This window comes from Oryzias latipes, chromosome 10, assembly GCF_053564925.1.
Source record: "Oryzias latipes strain Hd-rR chromosome 10, Olatipes_Hd-rR_3.1".
NCBI classification, from domain to species: Eukaryota; Metazoa; Chordata; class Actinopteri; order Beloniformes; family Adrianichthyidae; genus Oryzias; species Oryzias latipes.
The window spans coordinates 28,603,123-28,621,587 of NC_136246.1; the positions used below are offsets into that span (position 1 = coordinate 28,603,123).

At 38.9% G+C, this 18,465-nt stretch overlaps 1 protein-coding gene across 1 annotated transcript; it reads right to left on the reverse strand.

The window, feature by feature from the left end:
• Positions 1–149: 149 nt before the first annotated feature.
• LOC101156334 (long-chain-fatty-acid--CoA ligase 1) lies at positions 150–14,447 on the reverse strand. Its single transcript, XM_004073546.4, has 21 exons — positions 14,311–14,447; positions 11,944–12,223; positions 11,648–11,762; positions 11,491–11,555; positions 9,508–9,609; positions 9,331–9,430; positions 9,077–9,252; positions 7,297–7,329; positions 7,158–7,209; positions 7,008–7,081; positions 6,799–6,876; positions 6,588–6,722; positions 6,366–6,500; positions 3,845–3,940; positions 3,224–3,296; positions 3,055–3,143; positions 1,572–1,688; positions 1,323–1,466; positions 1,134–1,238; positions 824–895; positions 150–747 (listed from the first exon to the last, which is right to left on the reverse strand). The coding sequence occupies exons 2-21, from the start codon at positions 12,136–12,138 to the stop codon at positions 607–609; spliced, it is 2,097 nt and encodes a 698-aa protein (XP_004073594.1). The 5' UTR covers positions 12,139–12,223; positions 14,311–14,447; the 3' UTR covers positions 150–606.
• Between the last annotated feature and the right edge of the window lie 4,018 nt (positions 14,448–18,465).

Sequence of the window (18,465 nt, forward strand, 5' to 3'; positions counted from 1 at the left end):
ATTCTGTGGCATGGGATTATTTTAGTGCACAACACTGGTGTATTTTATTTATTCTCTAGTTGCCCTTTCTGGCAAAAAAAATTAAATGGATGATTTAATAGTGAAATAAACAAAGCTGAAAATTAAAAGATTATAGCAAAAACACAGAGTTTTGACAATATTTCTTTATTTATTTAATGAAATATGTTACAAAATGACAATAATTACAGAAAAAATACAATTAGGTTAAATTCAAACCATGAACATACAAGCGTATGCGATTCCAGTGATTAAAATAAAAAGTCTCCTCGTTAAGGTAAATAAAGACTAGTTTAGTAATCATCTTTCCTCTATTTGTGATTATAAATACATTTAGAACACTCTCGTGGACGGCTTTTTCCTGCAAGGTGTTTCCAAACAGCTCATTAAAATCAACATGTTATCAAACAACATGTAATCCCTTCTTTATATCAAAAGAAAAATGTGCACATTTGTCCTAAAATGTACTTTTTGTTCTGCAAGATTTCACAGTTTTTCACAAATACATGGATGTTCGTCATTATTTTATACTGAAAGTGTTTTCTCCTTTTCTGATAGTCACAGTTCATGAGAAAAAAGAAGAAACTTCTACATTTGGATTTCTTTGTAGAGCTCGTCTATCTGAGATCGGAAATGTTGAAGCATTTCGTTCCTCTTGCTCTTCAGCGTTGGAGTGAGCAGGCCGTTCTCAATGGAGAACAGCTCGGTGTGAAGGTATATGGCTTTCACCTAGACGGAAGGGAGAAAAGGCTTTCATCTTCATGGATCACAACTTGAAATCCTGAAACTAGGAGTGAAGCTGCACCTGCTCAAAAGACTTTAAACCTCCTTCTTTCCCCAGACGAATCATGTCCTCCAAGATGGCAGCCTTTACTTTCTGTTTACAGAGGAAACATGGGTTTGATTAAAGGTAGTTCTTGCGTGACCAGAAAGAGTAAAAAAAAAATGAGGTGCATATTTTCAGTGATTGAAAGATCTACAGGGTTTTCATATTTAAAACTTTAAGACTGAGCTGAACTTCCTCCTATTTTGATCAAGTAAATTTTTAACTTGTCGATAAGTTTTTACATTTAAAACGGTTGATAGAATTGATGCCATCGGTGTGCTGGAATTACCTTGCTGCCACACAGCTCCATATAACTGCCTTGCAGGCCCAGCTTCCTCTCAGCCCAACCGGACAGAAACTCCGGATCAGGCACCACCACTGCTACCAGACATGCCTGGAAGTTACCAAACTGTGCTGTCAAAGTGCACTGGGATATTTTCTGGATGAAATTTGCTTCTGTTTGGGTTGTAATTTCTACCTGCAGGCTGTCTCCATGAACAAAGAGCTGTGCCACCGCATCACTCCTGGTGTAGATGTTCTCTATCTTCTCCGGTGCGATGTACTCCCCTTGAGCCAGTTTAAAGATGTGCTTTTTCCTGTCCACAATCTTCAGGGTGCCGTTCTGGAAACACACAACAGTGCAGCTGCATTTGGTGCCGAATCCACTAAACTCAGAAAACGTGGGGGTGGCAATGCTTGATGGTGAGGTTCAGCTGCGTGAACCTACTGGAAGCCATTTCCCAATATCTCCAGTGTGAACCCAACCGTCTGCGTCAATCGTCTCTGCTGTCTTTTCTGGGTCTTTCAGGTAGCCTTTGAACACGTTTGGACCTTTGACGCACACCTGGAAACCAGCAGATAACAGCTGCATACATATCCACACCACAATACACAGGTTGTGTCTGAATTCCCTCACTACGTACTTAATGCACTATATGGCTGCATTTACACTGCAGGTTTTGATGCCCAAATTGGATTTTCTGACTATATCCGATTTTTTTTTGACGACCCGCTTACATCATCTTTTAAAAGTGACCCGTATCCGATTTTTGCATTTACACTATACAATGCTGAAACTATCAAACGTAGACGTTCTGAGAACTACGTAGCAACATTTCCGCCTTCCGCTGACCTCTTTCGGACTTTTGTGTGACTGCGGTTGTCATGGAGGCAACGCTGCGACGGAAGGAGGCGTTGCCTTGGGCGCTCCAGGATGAGGCAGGCCCACGAGAGGGGATGCCCGGGAGAGGAAAAAGGAAGGCTGCTCGGCCGGCTTATGTGCTCTTGCTGAGTTTTGAACGAGGAAGTGTTTGCAGACGTGCTGTACTAACAGTTTGATCCAAGCAAAGAAACAAACGGCTTCTAGCCTGTTCCACAGCAACGATGTCCCGCTTGATTAGTTACCGTTTGCGTCCTGACAGGGACCGGAAATAACAGCGGTTTCCGACTACGGTCTGAAGCCTGAGGTTGAAAGGTAAACACGCTGATGGGGCTCCAGCTGTCCTTGAACAGCAAAATCAGTGCACAAAAGCACCTATAATATGTCATGTGATTTCAGTTGGTGGTGTCCTGAGTTGGCGTCACTGACGTACTACTCACATTTACTGGGGAATATCCAATTATCCTTTATTGTCTGCTTACATGGCACACGCAAATGCACGTATCTGATTCATATCTTATTTATTTCCACATGAATGAAGCCTGATTCAGATCTGAGAAAATCAGAATCCATGCGCTTTTTTCCTGCTTACACGTTCACCGGTCATATCCGATCTGTGCCACATGAGAAGAAAAAATCGGAATTGGGTCACTTGAACCAAATGCTGCCTATGTGGCGTTCACCATTTTTCAGGGTGTCCAAATCTATCATTTCAAAATCTAGTGTCTAGATCGGCGTATATTAACCACAATGCATTGCGTTTGAACAATTTGTCATTTGAAAAAAAAAAGCATTTAAATGTATTTTTTCATAAATCCTCCAACTGTTCATCATCAGAACACATGGGATTCATAATTACTCTTCGTAAAATGTTCATATTTATTAGGTTTTTACCTTTTACGTCATGTTTACCATTAAAAAAAAAGATTGGGCATGTGTTATAATCCAGGGTACTGGATAGTCCCGCACTATATGGTCTTTTAAGGTTAGGGAGTAGTGATAGAATTTAGATACAACCACAGCTTTCATAACACAGTCTGCCCATCTGCACCTCGCCTTCTCCATGTACAGCATAGTAGTTCATCTCCGGCACATCCATCAGTTTAATGATGTTACAGGGTAAAGGAGGTCCGACGTGACCTGCAGATGGGAAGTCCCCTTTAGGTCCGGTTTTACCACATCAGTCACGTGACATCTTTAAAAGTCTTAAGGAATGATACCTTCGCTCCAGTCTCCAGGCACGGTAATGGTGCATCCACCTGTGCATTCTGTCTGTCCATAACCTTCATAGAACTGTGAAATAAAGAGCACTTTTGGTACTGATCGGGGATGTAAAGGATAACAGATGCAACTTGAAAAAACGATCTCGTCCTGAGCAGCAGTATCGGTTAAAACAACAGATACAAATAAGATTATGATATTATAAAGGTATAAAATCCAACAGTAAGTAATAGCAGATTTCTGGTCAACTTTGTTAGTTTCTCTTCCTGTTGGGCTCTTTACTGTATTTGCCTTTGTTTGTACATATGATGCAAACGAAAAAATGTCCAACCACAATCTTGCTTCAGGTCAATTACAATGGCTAAAGGTGTATTGTGTGCACCAAACATGTGATAACCCTTTTTTCATATCACAACACTGCAAAAGACGTCTATACATTGTGGACCATGTATCAATATTGAGATGTGCATCAAATCACGTGACAGGAAAATACACACTACTATTGGCTCGACTTGTGGCGTTCAGAATCAGTGCAAAGCAAAAGCAGGTGAAAAAGAAAAGTGATGTTGGAAAGTGTCATCGGTCAGACAACACGGCTCCTCCGCGTCTGTTTGTTTTACCTGACAGCCCATCGCAACTCTGAGGAAGGTGAGGACAGCCGGGGAGATGGGAGCAGCTCCAGTCAGCATGAGACGCACGCGGCCCCCGAGGCTGGCCTGTAGGGGGCAGCACAGCACCTCATTTAAGCTCACATTTTCAACAGGGATGAAACAATGACTTCTCACAGAGCCACTCCAATGAAAATGTCGTTTTCAACATGCAGCATTTTCTCACAACATATATTAAGAAAATTAAGCTTACAATTAAATTACTGAGTGTTTCCATATTTAAATTGTTTTCAATCAGGAGCAGAATGCCGTTTGCAAAAACTTGTAGTGACGTATGTAGAAACTACAATTGATAATCACCCTCCTATCCCCCCCCCTCTCTAACATCAATCTCTCTTCTTTCCTTTTCCGTCAGGTCCAACACAAAAGATTTTCAAATATGATTAAAATGAATAAAGTTTGGCCTCGATGACAAAAGGTTTTTTTTCAGACTTTCCTTTGGTTTGTCAGAAGATTTATAACCCCTGTTGTAAAAGTAAAATATGTCCAACACAAGAGGCCTTCAGCTCTCATCTGTCTGCCCAGCTGTTGGACAGGACAAGTTAGAAAAAAAATAAAAGAAACTGCAATTGGTGGGTCACAAGCTAATTACTGTCACTGCAGAAAAAAACAACAACACAGTTTTTATTGATTTTGCCTAAAAACAGCACCAACATAGTTAAAAGACCACTGGGAACGCTTTCAAATAGATTCAAGGTTGATTGGAGCGGGATTTAAATAATCCCTAGAGGTGGTTCCTTTAAAGTAAAAAAGAAGATGATGATTTTGGAAAGAAGCAGGACAGAAATAATAAAATGAAGTATGTTTTGGGGATTTTTCTTCTTTTAGTTGTACATATTGTTTCTCAAAGATTCATTTTGGAAAAACAAACCAGCTCTTTACCTCTTTTTTTTTTAGACTTTCAGGCTTTTATATTACAATAAATTCTCCTATAACTTGTTTTTAAAGCACCTATTACATCTAAAAAAAACACAAAAACTATTCTCTGTCTAAAGCAACACCAAAAAAAAATACAGAATTTGGCTCCAGCCTTTGTTTCACTTTAAATAGGGGTTTAAATGGCGGGCTGCATTCCTGACATTAGGCTGCTTTCACTGTCTCCGATTGGCCGGAAAAACCTGATCCAGGTGATCGGCTGAGAGAGGGGGTAAGGATTTCTGAAAAAAACGTATCCCTGAACCTGGAATTCTGATTGAAGACTGATTTTAGATTGCTGATTTGCAATCTTTATACATATAGTAGAGTACAGTAAAAAATAAACCTCAGACAATGTAATTAAAGCTCTGAAAATGCAAAATAAGGTTGTTTAAGTATATAAACTAAACAAACCAAACAGGCTTCTGTCACAGGAAGTAATTAAATGTTCAAAGTAAAGTGTCGGTGAAAGTTCTGATTTATATTTACTGAGATTAGTTTGGAAAAACAAGTTTTTGTTTTAAAATAACTCAACAATTTTTCATCAATATGAATTTAGGAGTATAACAAAAATCCCTTTATGAATTATGTGACGCGGTGACTGTCTGCTAGCATAGTGGAGAAGCTGTACTGGAATGTGTCTGCAAAATGTTAATCTGAAGCCATTGTGTGGTTTTTGTTACTACAAAGTCAGTCTTCCTTCTTTCTTCTTTCATCTGGAATTATTGGATCCACAGCTCCTCTGTAAAATCACCAACCACGATTTTCCAAAACCACTTCATCCGTAGCCGCTCCCATAAGTACGGAGCTCGCCGCTCCATTGCCTGAAGAAGACGCCAACGTCTCCTTTGATAGATGATGAGCGCAACAGCCATGGCAGAAATTTGAATGCATCTGCTGTAAATCAAAGTATTTTTTACATCCGTCTCCATGTTTTTATATGACTTATGGTGTGAGTTGGTTTATAAGCATAATTGGGATTAAATTGAAATAGTGTAAATGCGAAATTGTGTTTTTTCGACATTTCTCAAATTTCGATAAAGTTTTGCGCATATTTGTAATGGAAACGCGGCTTGTGAGTGTTTTCTAGTTGTTACGTTTGATTGAGATGTTGCTGTGTCTGTCAAGTGTGAGGACGGAAAACTGTGGAGAACATTTTCAGCATTTGTTGTAAAATGATCCAAAGCAACAGAGACGTTTACCGGTATGTGTCATTTGCTACTTAAGTTAACCAGGAAGTTGACAGAAAATCTTTTGAGTTTGACATTGTTCAAAGAGATAAACACCATATCTTTCTTTTCAAATCTTTTTGTTGTTATCTGTTAAGAGTTTGAGCTCTCTAAGAGTAATAATATTACGATACGATACATTTATATACATAAATATCACATTGTGATATGTCTATCACACTGTTATAGGCATATCACAATGTGATATTTATGTATATACGGTATATGTATCGTATCGTAATATTATTGTCAACACACCTCTAGTGGCATCTACCCATCAAAATGTTGGAAGTGATAAATAAGCAGTTGTCATTGAGGTGGAGATGTACCTGGACCTTCTTGAAGATGAGGTAATCCCAGATGCTGTCTTTCCTCACGATACCTTTCCTCAGCTCAGCTTCCTTCCTACTGTAGGCGAACTGCAGCAGCCAGCGCTTCAAAGAGGTGTCCGCCTGCCCAAAGACCTGCAGAGACGCACGCGAGGCCTCACCAGAACCGCCTCTCCACGCTTTAATCATTTCACATACGAGCACATTAAAAGCCCACCACACCTTATCATAAATTCTGTTGAGGAGTCGAGGAACAGCCGGAAAAAAAGTGGGTTTCAAGGTGTGCAGATCGTCCGACAGCCGCCGAATGTCCCCCTGAAAAAAGCCGATTCGGCCCCCGTGCAGCAGCATGCATCCCTGTCGGACGAAAGGAAAGCATGAAGGCGTGCAAAGACAGCCAGGCAGCTGAAACTAAAGCTAAGGGACAACGTACCTGGACTACTCGCTCAAACATGTGAGCCAGAGGCAGGTAGGAAATGTGGACGTCTGTGTGATTAATGGGACAGCTTACCTACATCACACATAGTGTCCATGAACAACAAAATGAAGAAAAACAGACAGATGAAAACATTTACATTATTTGCACTGTTTTTGTCTTGACTTAAATACATTTGTCATTGCAAATACAGCCTTGGTGCTCACCTCTGTCAGTTTGACGAAGGCCGAGCAGTTCGACATGATATTTCCATGACTCAGCATGGCTCCTTTAGGGTTTCCTGAAAAAGCCAACCTCTATTCTGGGTTTCTGTGCCAATCGTATTTGGGATCAGGTTTAGAGAAAACTGGTATCACCTGTTGTTCCGCTGGTGAAACAAATCACTGCCAGGTCTTCGGGTTGTGGAGGCTGGAGGAGGCAGAGGAGACGACGTTCAAACAGAGCAGGGAGCGCTTTAACTGATATGAGGAGATCTGAGGCTCAGAGATGACTTACAATCGGCTGCTGATGGTTGGCCTTCCCTAAAGCCTGGGAACAGAAATATAAACACTGTCACAACCTCAAAAAACAAGTCACTTCAATGACAACAGTAGCTGGAATTACCATGAAAAATGACAACATAAAGAAGATATTTAACCAAAATAAAGTAGTTAAGAGTAATTATGGCAATCCCTTCACTTGGGATACATTGGGATCAGCTGCAATAAACCAAGTACCAGTTTTTGGTACTTGCTTGTTTTGGTAACACAAGCAATGCAGTTTCCATTCCACAGTTTCACTGAACAGCAGGAATAAAAACAATCAGATGTTTCCAAATCTTTTCTCACCTCTGCAGAAAATTCTTTTTTTCATTTCTGGCATATTCAGGGTCCACCTGTTCTCACAGCTGCACCAACTGGATAAAGATGTTTGTTGTTTGTAGGCGCAGCTAAATACTCCTTCCTCCTCTCTAATGACAGGTTTCATGAGTTGCCATGGCAGCATGATAACATATTTTTAAGTCCCAGCCAACATGAAGACCTAGAGGCTCCTTTAGTGGCTCCATTATTTCACCATGTCAGGTGTGACGCTCCCCACATGGGAGGGATTGTCACAGAAACATGTCATACGTTCATGGGATCAAGGAAAATAAGGCTTGAACCACATGGATACACGTGGATTACACTACTCAATTACTTAGTGATATTGTAAAAAACTCAGTGGATGTCATCTACACAGTTTTTGTTTAACTTCCCAGATTTTCGGAATAGGAACGAAATTGTGTCAGGGTGATGGACACTCTCTATTTTAAGTTTTACATGGAATGATCTCACTGTGTTCAGTGTGCCTTAGAGTTATTCAAAACCAAAAATTACCAAAAGAAAAACCTTTTCAATGTGCCATCAAATTCCAGCTCTGTGGGTAGAAAAAGCTGATTTTGACAGTAAGTCATTCCAAGTTCATCATTCAAACAGACATGAATATGCAATGTTGCTTAATGGACGAGCAGCGCCACCTGGCATACCATTCACAACCAACTTCACCGCTTTGACGTGACTGCCATAGGCCTTCTGCAGACGGCTCCACAGACATCAAGACACCACCGTGAATGTTTGCAGACCTGGACAGTGCAGCAATGGTCTACTGTCCTGTTCACTGATGAGTGTCGGGTCATCTTGCACAGAGGTCATGGTCATCACCGTTGCTGGAGTAATGGAGGTGATCGATATGCCAAGGTCAACATGGTTCCCAGGGTTAGCTTTGGTGGAGGAGGTGCAACAGTCCGGACAGGCATCACCAGCCACCCCAAAACCCATTTATTGTGGATGATCCAGTCACTGCATGTTCTTACCTCAGAGACATCATCATCTTCCAATTCCACCAGCACAACCCCAACTTTCTATTCATGGATGATAATGCTCCACCACATGGTGCCAGAATTGTCCCAGCTGGATTTCAGAAAGTGGGAGTGTCTCATGTGGTATGGCCAACAGTGACCTCTGACCTGAACCCCATAGAGCATGTCTGGGACCAGCTAAAGTAAGGACTTGATGATCAGACCCCAAGTGACCCGGCAGAACTGCATGTAGTACTTGTGAAAGAGCCTCAGAACAACATCATGAGCTTAGTGAGGAACACGAGACGTCGCTGTCAAGCTCTCACTGAAGTAAATGGGGAAAATATTTCCATTACTCATTGTGAGTAGTGTATGTAAACGAGGTGATGTTGATGCAAAATTGAGGGAACTTTTCACAGCTTAGATCTTAGATAGCATGTGTGTGTGAATGCTTTTGACCTCCATTTCCTGCAGGGTCAGGATCTGGATTCCAGCTCGTCTCCCCCTTTCCACCAGGCTTTCACTCGGCTCCTCCATTAAAACTATGGTTTTTAGGAAATGCTTTGAGTTATTGAAACAGTCCAGGATGAGGTTGACTTTATCCTTCACGTCACACACCACGGTGGAGATGGATGCTGCACAAGTCAAAAAAAGACAACAACAACGTGAGCACCCGCTTCGGTAAGGACGGCGAGAAACTTCCCATATGTTACCTTTGTCTAAGATGTGGGCAATGGCCTCCGTTCCCAACGTGTCATACAGAGGGACCGACACCAATGAGTACGTGTAGCACGCCAACTCAGTCATGGTCCACTACACACACACACAAAAAAGCTTAATGCAGCGGATATAAGTCTTTTTTAGAGTGTTTAGACAGTCTAAATATGCACCTCAGGCCTGTTCTGAGAGAAGATGCCGATGTGGGGATCCACACTCTTTGAATGTCCTTTATGGAGAAAGGCTGAGCCCAGGTTCTCACTTCTTTTTTTGACCTAAAAAGACACAGATGACTTTTAACTTAACGCTTCCCTTACCAGAGACTGGGCGTGTTCAAACAAGCTACAGATCAGAAAAAACGTGACGCAGCGAAGCTTTCATGCCATGACAGCACTGCAGTAAACACTTTTTTGGCTTGTTTTCTTTACCAACAGAGACAATCCAATGCCTTAATTGGGTCTTTATTTTCATTTCAGCCTTTGTTTTCCCGCAAACAGAACAGAATTGAATTCACAATTATTCTCATACAGAGATGAAAGATAGAAGATCAATGTTGTTTCTCAAAAAAGTATAAAGTTTTATCAATTTTGTTAATTGTGTTTTAAAAAAAAAGGTTTTTAGCTGTTGTTTTTACTATTCTTCTTTCTTACTGCACCTCTTACTGCTGTACACGCTCAGAAACTCACCAAAATTTGTTCTCACCTGGTACCCAGTGAAAATGGTTTTTGGGCGTACTGAAGTCAGGTTTCCCTCTAATCCTTTCCTCAAAGATGAAATAAATCTTGCAGCATTTGTTGCATTAAAACAAAACATTACAATAAAATAAAATAAAAAGTTGACTACGAAAAAAATAGAAATATAAGAACAGTATGTTGTGGAAGCGTATTGCATTCAATAAAAAAAGGGTGATCTTTGTTCTATTTTTTTTCTAAATTTCACTATAACTTCTTTCTGAATTTCACAGTAATTATTTTTCTAATTTTTGCTATAATTGTTCATATTTTCACTATAATTTTTTCAGAATTAGTTATATTTTTTTCTATATTTCCCTATAATTGTTTTGTAATTTTTGCTATATTTTCTCTGATTTTCGCTGTAATTTTTCTGAAATTCACTACTTTTTTTTCTGAATTTGCAATAATTTTTTCTGAATTTCACTTTAATTTTTTTCTATTTTTGCTATAGTTTTCTGATTTTCGCTATAATTTTCAGAATTTCAGTATAATTTTACTAATTTTCATTAGAATTTTTTTTCTAATTTTCACAATAATTTTTTTGATTTTCACTATTATTTTCCCCCCAGAATTTGCTATAATCTTTTTTAGGACTGCAACAGTTGCAGGAGATAAGAACATGTCTACAACGAACATGCTGGTTCACTCTAAGAGAAACAGTAATGACATTATGGGTTTCTGTGGAGTTTGTATTTTTACAATAATGAATACGTACTTGTGATGTTTTTGAGATTATTTCTGGTGAGTGACTGATGTTTAGTCTGGGGTGTTTTTGTGTACTTTACTGACGCCTGTACCTGTAACACATTTTCTGCACCAATGATCACAAACAAAGATAAACAGTTCATACTGTTCACACATGAGAACTACATCCAACGGTTTTCTCTGTAATGTTGGGGATAGAGTAAGGAAGAAGGAAGACCCAAGCAGACAGGTGAGATCATGACAAGCACATAAACAAAACGGCTTATGTCTGTGGCAGATACAATGAGACTTTTCAATTTTGTAATTGTAGCTCATCTTATAATTTTCAATAGCAGATAAGTGTCCAGTAGGTCTTTGTTTTTCTTGTTCTCAAAATATCCGAACAAAAATAACAGAAAATATTTGAACAAAGATCCCCCGTGTTTTTTGTTAATACATGAAAAAAAAGTTTTTAAATTAAATGCAATATGGTTGGTACGGTTCAACAAAACGTATCAGAAAATATATTCTAAAAACATAACTTTAGTGCCTAAAATGTGAATAGGATGTTGATTGGGTGTTGATGGTGTCGTGTGCTGCTGACTTTTCTATTCACATGCTTCCTCTTCATTTTTAAACTCAAACTACAGTTTTTTTTTCTCACCTATTTTACCACTATGGAAATAATTTCTTCATTTGCTGCGCAGGAACTGCTGCTACAGCTGCTGTGAAGCTCACCTCGCCGTAGGATATCCACTCGTACGGCTGCTTCGGTTTCCTGGAGCCCAAACACGGACCGTTTTCTTAAAGAAAGGAAAGGAATCTGAAACTTAAAGATCTGCACAGACGGGATGAAGTCAGAAAAAGCGTCAATTAAATGCGGTCGGTGGCTTACGGGAGAGTTTAATCCCTCTGAGGAAGGACTCGTACATCGTTTTGGCATCATCATAAATGTGAGTCAGGAAACTGCCATCGTTCATGAGAACAGACCGCCGAGCCAAATCTTCCCCCTGGTGATGGAGATGTAAAAGTTCAAAGCGTCCTAATCTTCTCAAAATGTACTTTATTTACAGAGCAGGTCAATAAACCTGCCATCAATTGCTTTTAAGCCACTGATAAAGTGCGATATCTCATGATAAGATGAGACGCCTTAACCAGGTTCAGTTATCAATGCTTTACAAATCAACCTACCTCCACTTCAACTGACTGCCTGTGAGGGTCGCAAACTGGCGGCAGGGCCCTGGGCCGAGTTGCAAGGTAGTAGGTCGTTGCTGCAGCCACGGCGCCCACGCTGACCAGCAAGGGGGCGGAAGCATTCCTGATGTACTGGCTGATTTCCTCCAGATCGGGCAGATTCAGCCTTCGTAAGAAATCCTGACCGGGCATGATGCTGCTGCTGCAAAGGGGGGAATCCCCTGAGACGGTGGCAGGGGAGGGCGTCTGATGACACTGTGATGGCTCTGACGTGAGGCTACAGGTGTGTTTAACACACAGGTGAGGAGGAGTTCCCCAGAAGACACAAAAACACAAAAGCAGAACTCTACAGCTTTTTCAAGAAAGAGTAGATCAGACGCTAAGGTGGAGATATTGACCCTATTTAAACAAAAAACAAGAAGATGTTTAAAACATCAAAAACACCATTTTCATCAGATTACGTCTCAACCGTCGTGACTTGGGTTATGTCCGAATTCCCTTCCTACTTCTTCACCCATAAAACCCTATGTATTGTGGTAACATCCAGTGTCCTGGATTGAAACTTACTTTTCTTTTAAAACAAGCCATTTGCTAAAGTAATAACCTAATAAATATACGATCATTAAGACTTAATATGAATCCGCTCTGCTCTGATGAGGAAAACTTTGGTGTTTTAATTAAAAAATCTATTTACGTACACATTTTCAAAGGACAAATGGTTCAAACTGGTCTATATACATCAATCTAGTGAGCATGCAAATGCACACTGGTTTTTTGCAAACACTTCTGGGAAATGTCCAGAGCACTGGATTTTGGAATAGTAGGTTCGGACACCCAAAATAGGAATGGTGAACACACTATATGGTGCACTAAGTAGTGTGTAAATTTTGACACAAATGTAGTCTCCCCACATAGATACACAATTACAAAAAAACCCCGTTCATTTAACGTTTGTTTGGCAGCTATAGAGACACAAACAGAGTAAGTAATAGTGTTGGAAATAGTACTAAAATACAATGATGACACAAATTAGTGTCATCATTGTAGTACTGCATTTTTTTAAACACATCTGTCTTTGATGACTGTCACCAACAGGCTTATGCAGAGCTAGATGATGAGCTGAATCAGGTGTGCTCCAGCAGGGCAACACATAGTGTGTGCTGAGGAAAACATGGTAATATATACGTGTGAAACTCAAATATCATCCATCTCATCCCCGATAAACACAAAATTACCAAGAAGGACATTTTTCACACAGGAGAGACTTCGGTGAAATAGTTCAGAAATCTCCTCAGCATTCAGATGACATTTCAGGCTCGGTCATTGATTTTCTCCTCATAGAGGAGTTTGGGTTTAAACATCATTAACCCTGAGTAATCCGGGGCCTTTTTGAGCTTTTTTTTTATATAATTTTTTCTAATAATTTCCCTTTAAAACTGTTAAAACTATTCATCTTTTTGGTACAAACCCAGATTCTTCTATGTTTTTACAGATAGTTTTTATCGTCTTACACAATAATTCCACTATGACTCTGAAACTGCACAAAAAGCCAATTCCAAAATGTAAATTGTTTTGTTACTGCAAAAATCACCAAAAATTAGATCTAACAATTTTTTTATGTTTTATTAAAAAAAGATAAAACTCCTAGAGACGAAATGAAAAAGTATAAATACAAAAACAAAGCAAAGACAACAATAAAATGAATAAATAAACCAGTTAAAGCTTTGTTTAACTAAATGCTTTAAGGATTTATTTAAAGTTATTATAAAAACTTTTGTTTTGTGGTGTAAACCTTAAATTAGCTAAAGAAGGTTTTTTGGAAGCTAGCCGTTAAATTCTGAATGAAAACTATACAAATTTCTACATCACTATTAACAGCTGTTGTGATTGGCAAACTCAGCAGTGAGCTCAGAGAGTACTGAGGCCTAAACTGCAGCAAAATATCAGAAAATACAAACTGTATATGGAAGGATAGACATAAACTGACGTGAAAAGATATAAAAAACCCACAACCCCTATAGGGAAACAATAACTATGACTCACACTTTGAAATACAGTAGAGCATGAACAATAGACGCTGTTAAAATCCCCCCAAAATCAAGAAAATAAGTACTGAATGTAGAAAAGTAGCTACTTAGTTGTGCATTACTCATCAGAAACTGGTTTCCACTACGGGTTGCTACTTTTTTAAATGGAACTGCCTCAAGCGTACGGTTGTATTGTGCCCTCCAGCAGAGGAGTTTGGGGTATTTTATATCAGAAAACAACAAGAAAAAACGGTTGTGAATGATTCCACTTTGCAGAGTGATAACAGGATAACTACACATGCATTTTACTTTCTACAGGGACAAATCAAATAGATACCTGTAGCTCTTTATTCAGTTTCCTCCCTTCTGATCTGCACCAGACGAAATCCTAGCGTGGTAGTCGACTCCCAGCTGATCACCTGCTGAATGCTCTCATACCAATTCTGTTCAAAAGTGATGTTTGAGCTCAGATAAGTTGCCAGTCAAAGGTCAGGCAGGAGACCTCCGATTGGCTGGCCGCAGAAAAGGCTAGTCGGATTGTCTTGTCTGAAAAGTCAACAACCTCTGTTGCTGACGAGGCCAATCACACACACAAAATTATCAGTACCCCTTTTTTTTTTTAAATCACAAACTTCTATGTGTTGCAGCGAAGGTCCAACAGCACTCGGGTGATCTATGGCGACACGGTTACACTAGAACAGATAAACAGGGTGTCTACAGATCTATAGGAGTCAAATTCAAGACTTTTAAATATGAATTGTAGACAATATGAACAAAGAAAATAAACAGCATGTATAGTTTAGAAAACATACATGCAAACACCAAATAATTTAGGAAAAAGCCAAAACAATAGACTAAATTGTTAAATATTAGAAATCATCCACTATTATTGTCGTTCCGCACATGAATTGATAACAGTATCATCAAAATAGTGTTTTTAAGCAAACTACTCCAGGAAAAGATTGATCTAAAGGTATTTGGACTAGAAAAGTATGTTGGTCCTGACCGAGTCCTAAACCTTACGTTTGTTCTGTAATAAGACACCTCTGCTCCAAACCAAAGCTTGTACACAAGATCACATGACTGAAGATCTCTTCAGTCATTGGTCAGGAATTATGAGGGCGGAGCAAAGCAACAAGAGTCAAAATAATGGAAGTCCTGCACTTTGCTATCCTTGTGGGGACAGTTCACTTATTTAAACTTTACACTTAACTGACCATTTTTGAACATCTGTATCAACGCCAACACTTTTTACTTTGGTACGGCGGAAACTGAGGAGGTGTCGGCTAAGAAGGTACGCTGAAGGAATGTGGATCACGTTAGAAGTTGTTTCTTGATTCATTTCAATGAGTTGCTGTGTCTCATTGTCATGGACCATGGTTCACGTTCCGGCTGTGTTTACATCCTGTAATGACTTACTACGGTGGCCGTTTTGGTCCAGTTGTTCCACTCCAAGGACGGATTGTATTCAGACTGAGGAATAGAACCGGAGTTTATTACGATTGGAAACCAACCGAGACCACCTGGAAAGATGGGTCAGAGGGCGGTTCCTGAACCCGAACCGGGGTCTGCTTGGGTGTAATCAGACTGAAAATTTGTTTGGAAAAATTTGGAATAAACAAAATCTGGTTCACTTTAAGCGCATCAAATGTGTCCAGTCTGAAAACCCCCTCAACCACTAAATCTTTCCAAATCCACATGTGTAATTTTGTAGCCTTGGTCACAAATCGCAAGTATTTTTTAAACTTATCTCAACTTCCTTAACTTTAACAAAAACTTTGCATGGCAACAAATAGGTAGGAAGCAACAATCTTTAAAATGTCATCAAGCAACTGTTCATCGTTGTTGCTCGTCCCCGTCCTCAGCACCCAGATCCCCTCTGACTTCAGTGTGGAGCCACACATTGTGCAGATACCAGAGGCAGCTTTTGTTCCACATGGCACATCCTTCATTATACCACAGGTCGCATCAATTGCAGAATTGGATGGAGTAGAGAGGAAACAAACAGCCTGCTGTTGCTCTGCACATGCGATTTGATCGCCTTGACCCCCGTCGATTTAGATGTCCTTTTGCAAATTATACAGTTTAATTCATAAGGGTTTCCCCTTTTTACCACCACAAGTAATTCATATTTTCGCGTCTTTTCTCCATGAATGTACATGTTCCCACAACAACAAGCATGAACTAATCGAGGTTAAACAATTTACCACCAGTTCACGACCAACGCAACCTGGAAATGTTTTTGTTTTTAGAGACAGGTCACATCAAGTTGGCAAGAAAAAAAAAAAAAACCTATACGTAAGAAATTAAGGCCATTTTTAAGGCCTAATAAAATTCAATTCAAGACCTTTTAAGACTTTTCAAGCATCTGTAAAAGGGGATCCGAGGGGGACGAAACTGCTGGTGTGTCCCAAAAAGTGCTGTTACAGTTTTATTTATGTCATTTTACTATTTTTAGAAGCTCGTTCTTTACATTTCCTGTTTTGAAACTCCAGAACATTAAACTATTGTTCAACACAAAAAAACAAATAAGCTGTCATGTCTACTCAAAAACATCATTTGAATAAAGGTGGGAGTTACCAAAAAATTCTGATACGTTCAGGGAAAATCTGTCCTTGATTGATTATATAGACTGTCCTCACAAAATCAGCTGAAGGAGTTGGAGACAAAGAGAGTGGAGCGGGGGTCACTGAAGGCAACACTTATCAGAAAGGTAAAAGGTTAGAAATAGAGGTGACTCCACAAAAGGGAGTCCAGATGATCTGCTGATGGCTCCAGGTTGTGTTTAAGAAAATATGTCCAACAGCAGCAACTTTGGGATTAAAAAAAAAAAAGATCAAAATTAAAAGGGTGGCGTTGAATGGTCAGTGGGTGCTACCCACCGCTGCCCTCGCCGCCCCCCTTTTGAACCACCTGTCCTGATCTTGTTGATCCTTAAAATGTGCTGTAAGAAAGAAGAACCGCAAAAACAATATGGTCCTTACAGTCCAGGTCTGCTGCTAGGACATAATAAAAAAACTTCTGTGAGAATCTGCTTCAAAAGTGACAAAAGGCAAACTAAAAAGACACCAGACTGAGCATTGATGGTTTTTCATGACTGTTTTGATTTAAGTTTATTTTTCATTGTTTTAAATTTTCTGAACTGATTTTACCATCATTCTGGTTTTTATTCAAATCTTAAATGAGGTTTGTGTGATCCAGTGGTTATTATGCAGTCTACTGCCTTATATCCTTTCAAAATAAAAGACATCCGGCCTCAAATAAGATCCTCATTTTGCAGCAGATTTCCGTCAATTAAAAATTCAAGAAAGTCACACATGACATTTTTTTATCATTATGAATTTAATGTGTCTTCATCTATTTTCCTCCTTTCACTATATAATATGAATGTGAAAACATGTGTCTAAAATCAATTTTTCTAATATAAATATGTTTTTTGTCTCTTAAAAGCAACTAGACACTGTTTAGCAGCAGGAGATCACATATAATTGTGCATAAACTACTCCGATAGCAGATTGGACCTTTTACCATCATTTTTCTGAGTTATCCCAAATGTAAATATACATAACAAAACTTAATTGATTAAAATAAATTAACCAAAACTAAAAAAAAAGTCTAGATATTCATTTTTTTCTTTAAGGCCAAAGAGCCACAAAAGAAGGATAAATGAGACTCCGGAGCCTCAGGTTGCAGAGTCCTGCTTTGGTTACAAAGACCTTTGTTCTGTTTATTTATTTACTGCAACTAATTAAAGATGAGGAGAATCAATCACTGTTATCAAGAAAGAAAAAAACCTTAGCACATCAGAAGACACACTGCTGCTCCTGGAGTCTCTGTGATCATACATTTAACAGATAACAAGGTTTTTTTTGTTTTTTGAGAGTTTTGAACGTTTTTCCAAACCAGTCATGTAAGGCACCATCATACCAAACTACCATAATGTTAAAATTTAACCAGCTGGTTAAAATGTTCTTTAGATATATATATTTTTTGCAGCAATATAATAATATAATAAGTCACAAAGCAATAAATCAGCAGACATATAAAACTCAAAGAGAGAACAAAAAGAACAATCCGTACTTCTGAAGTAATGTCAATCTGGCAGAATTGAATTATCTCGGTTTATAAACAGTTATGTTGCAATTCTATGAAGAGAAACCTTAATTTTATTTTTTTATAACAACCCAATTTGTGCTTCAGTTTCCAGTTCAACTGAACATCAATTGTACTTTATGAAAAGTTGGCACACTTATAGTTTGTTTTACTTAATAAGATATTTTTAATGCAGGCAAATGATATTTTACTCATTTTTTTATGTTTACTAAGCAAAGCTTTGAAAATACTTGCTTCAAAGTAAAACATTCCAAACTTTTATTCTATTAAATATATAGAAATTGAAGAAAAATATACATGAATGGGGTTTGTGGAGCCCAAACCACTGAAAATCTGTTAAATCGTTTGGCATTTGTGTGGCGGTTGGGTCTTAAGTTTT

Coding starts and splice junctions, on each gene's coding strand:
- LOC101156334 (XM_004073546.4), bottom strand. CDS start 12,138: ATGCCCGGTCAGGATTTCTTACGAAGGCTGAATCTGCCCGATCTGGAG. Junction 3,941..6,365: donor TCATCTTCAAGAAGGTCCAG/GTACATCTCCAC, acceptor TGCCCCCTACAG/GCCAGCCTCGGGGGCCGCGT. Junction 1,467..1,571: donor ATATTGGGAAATGGCTTCCA/GTAGGTTCACGC, acceptor GTGTGTTTCCAG/AACGGCACCCTGAAGATTGT.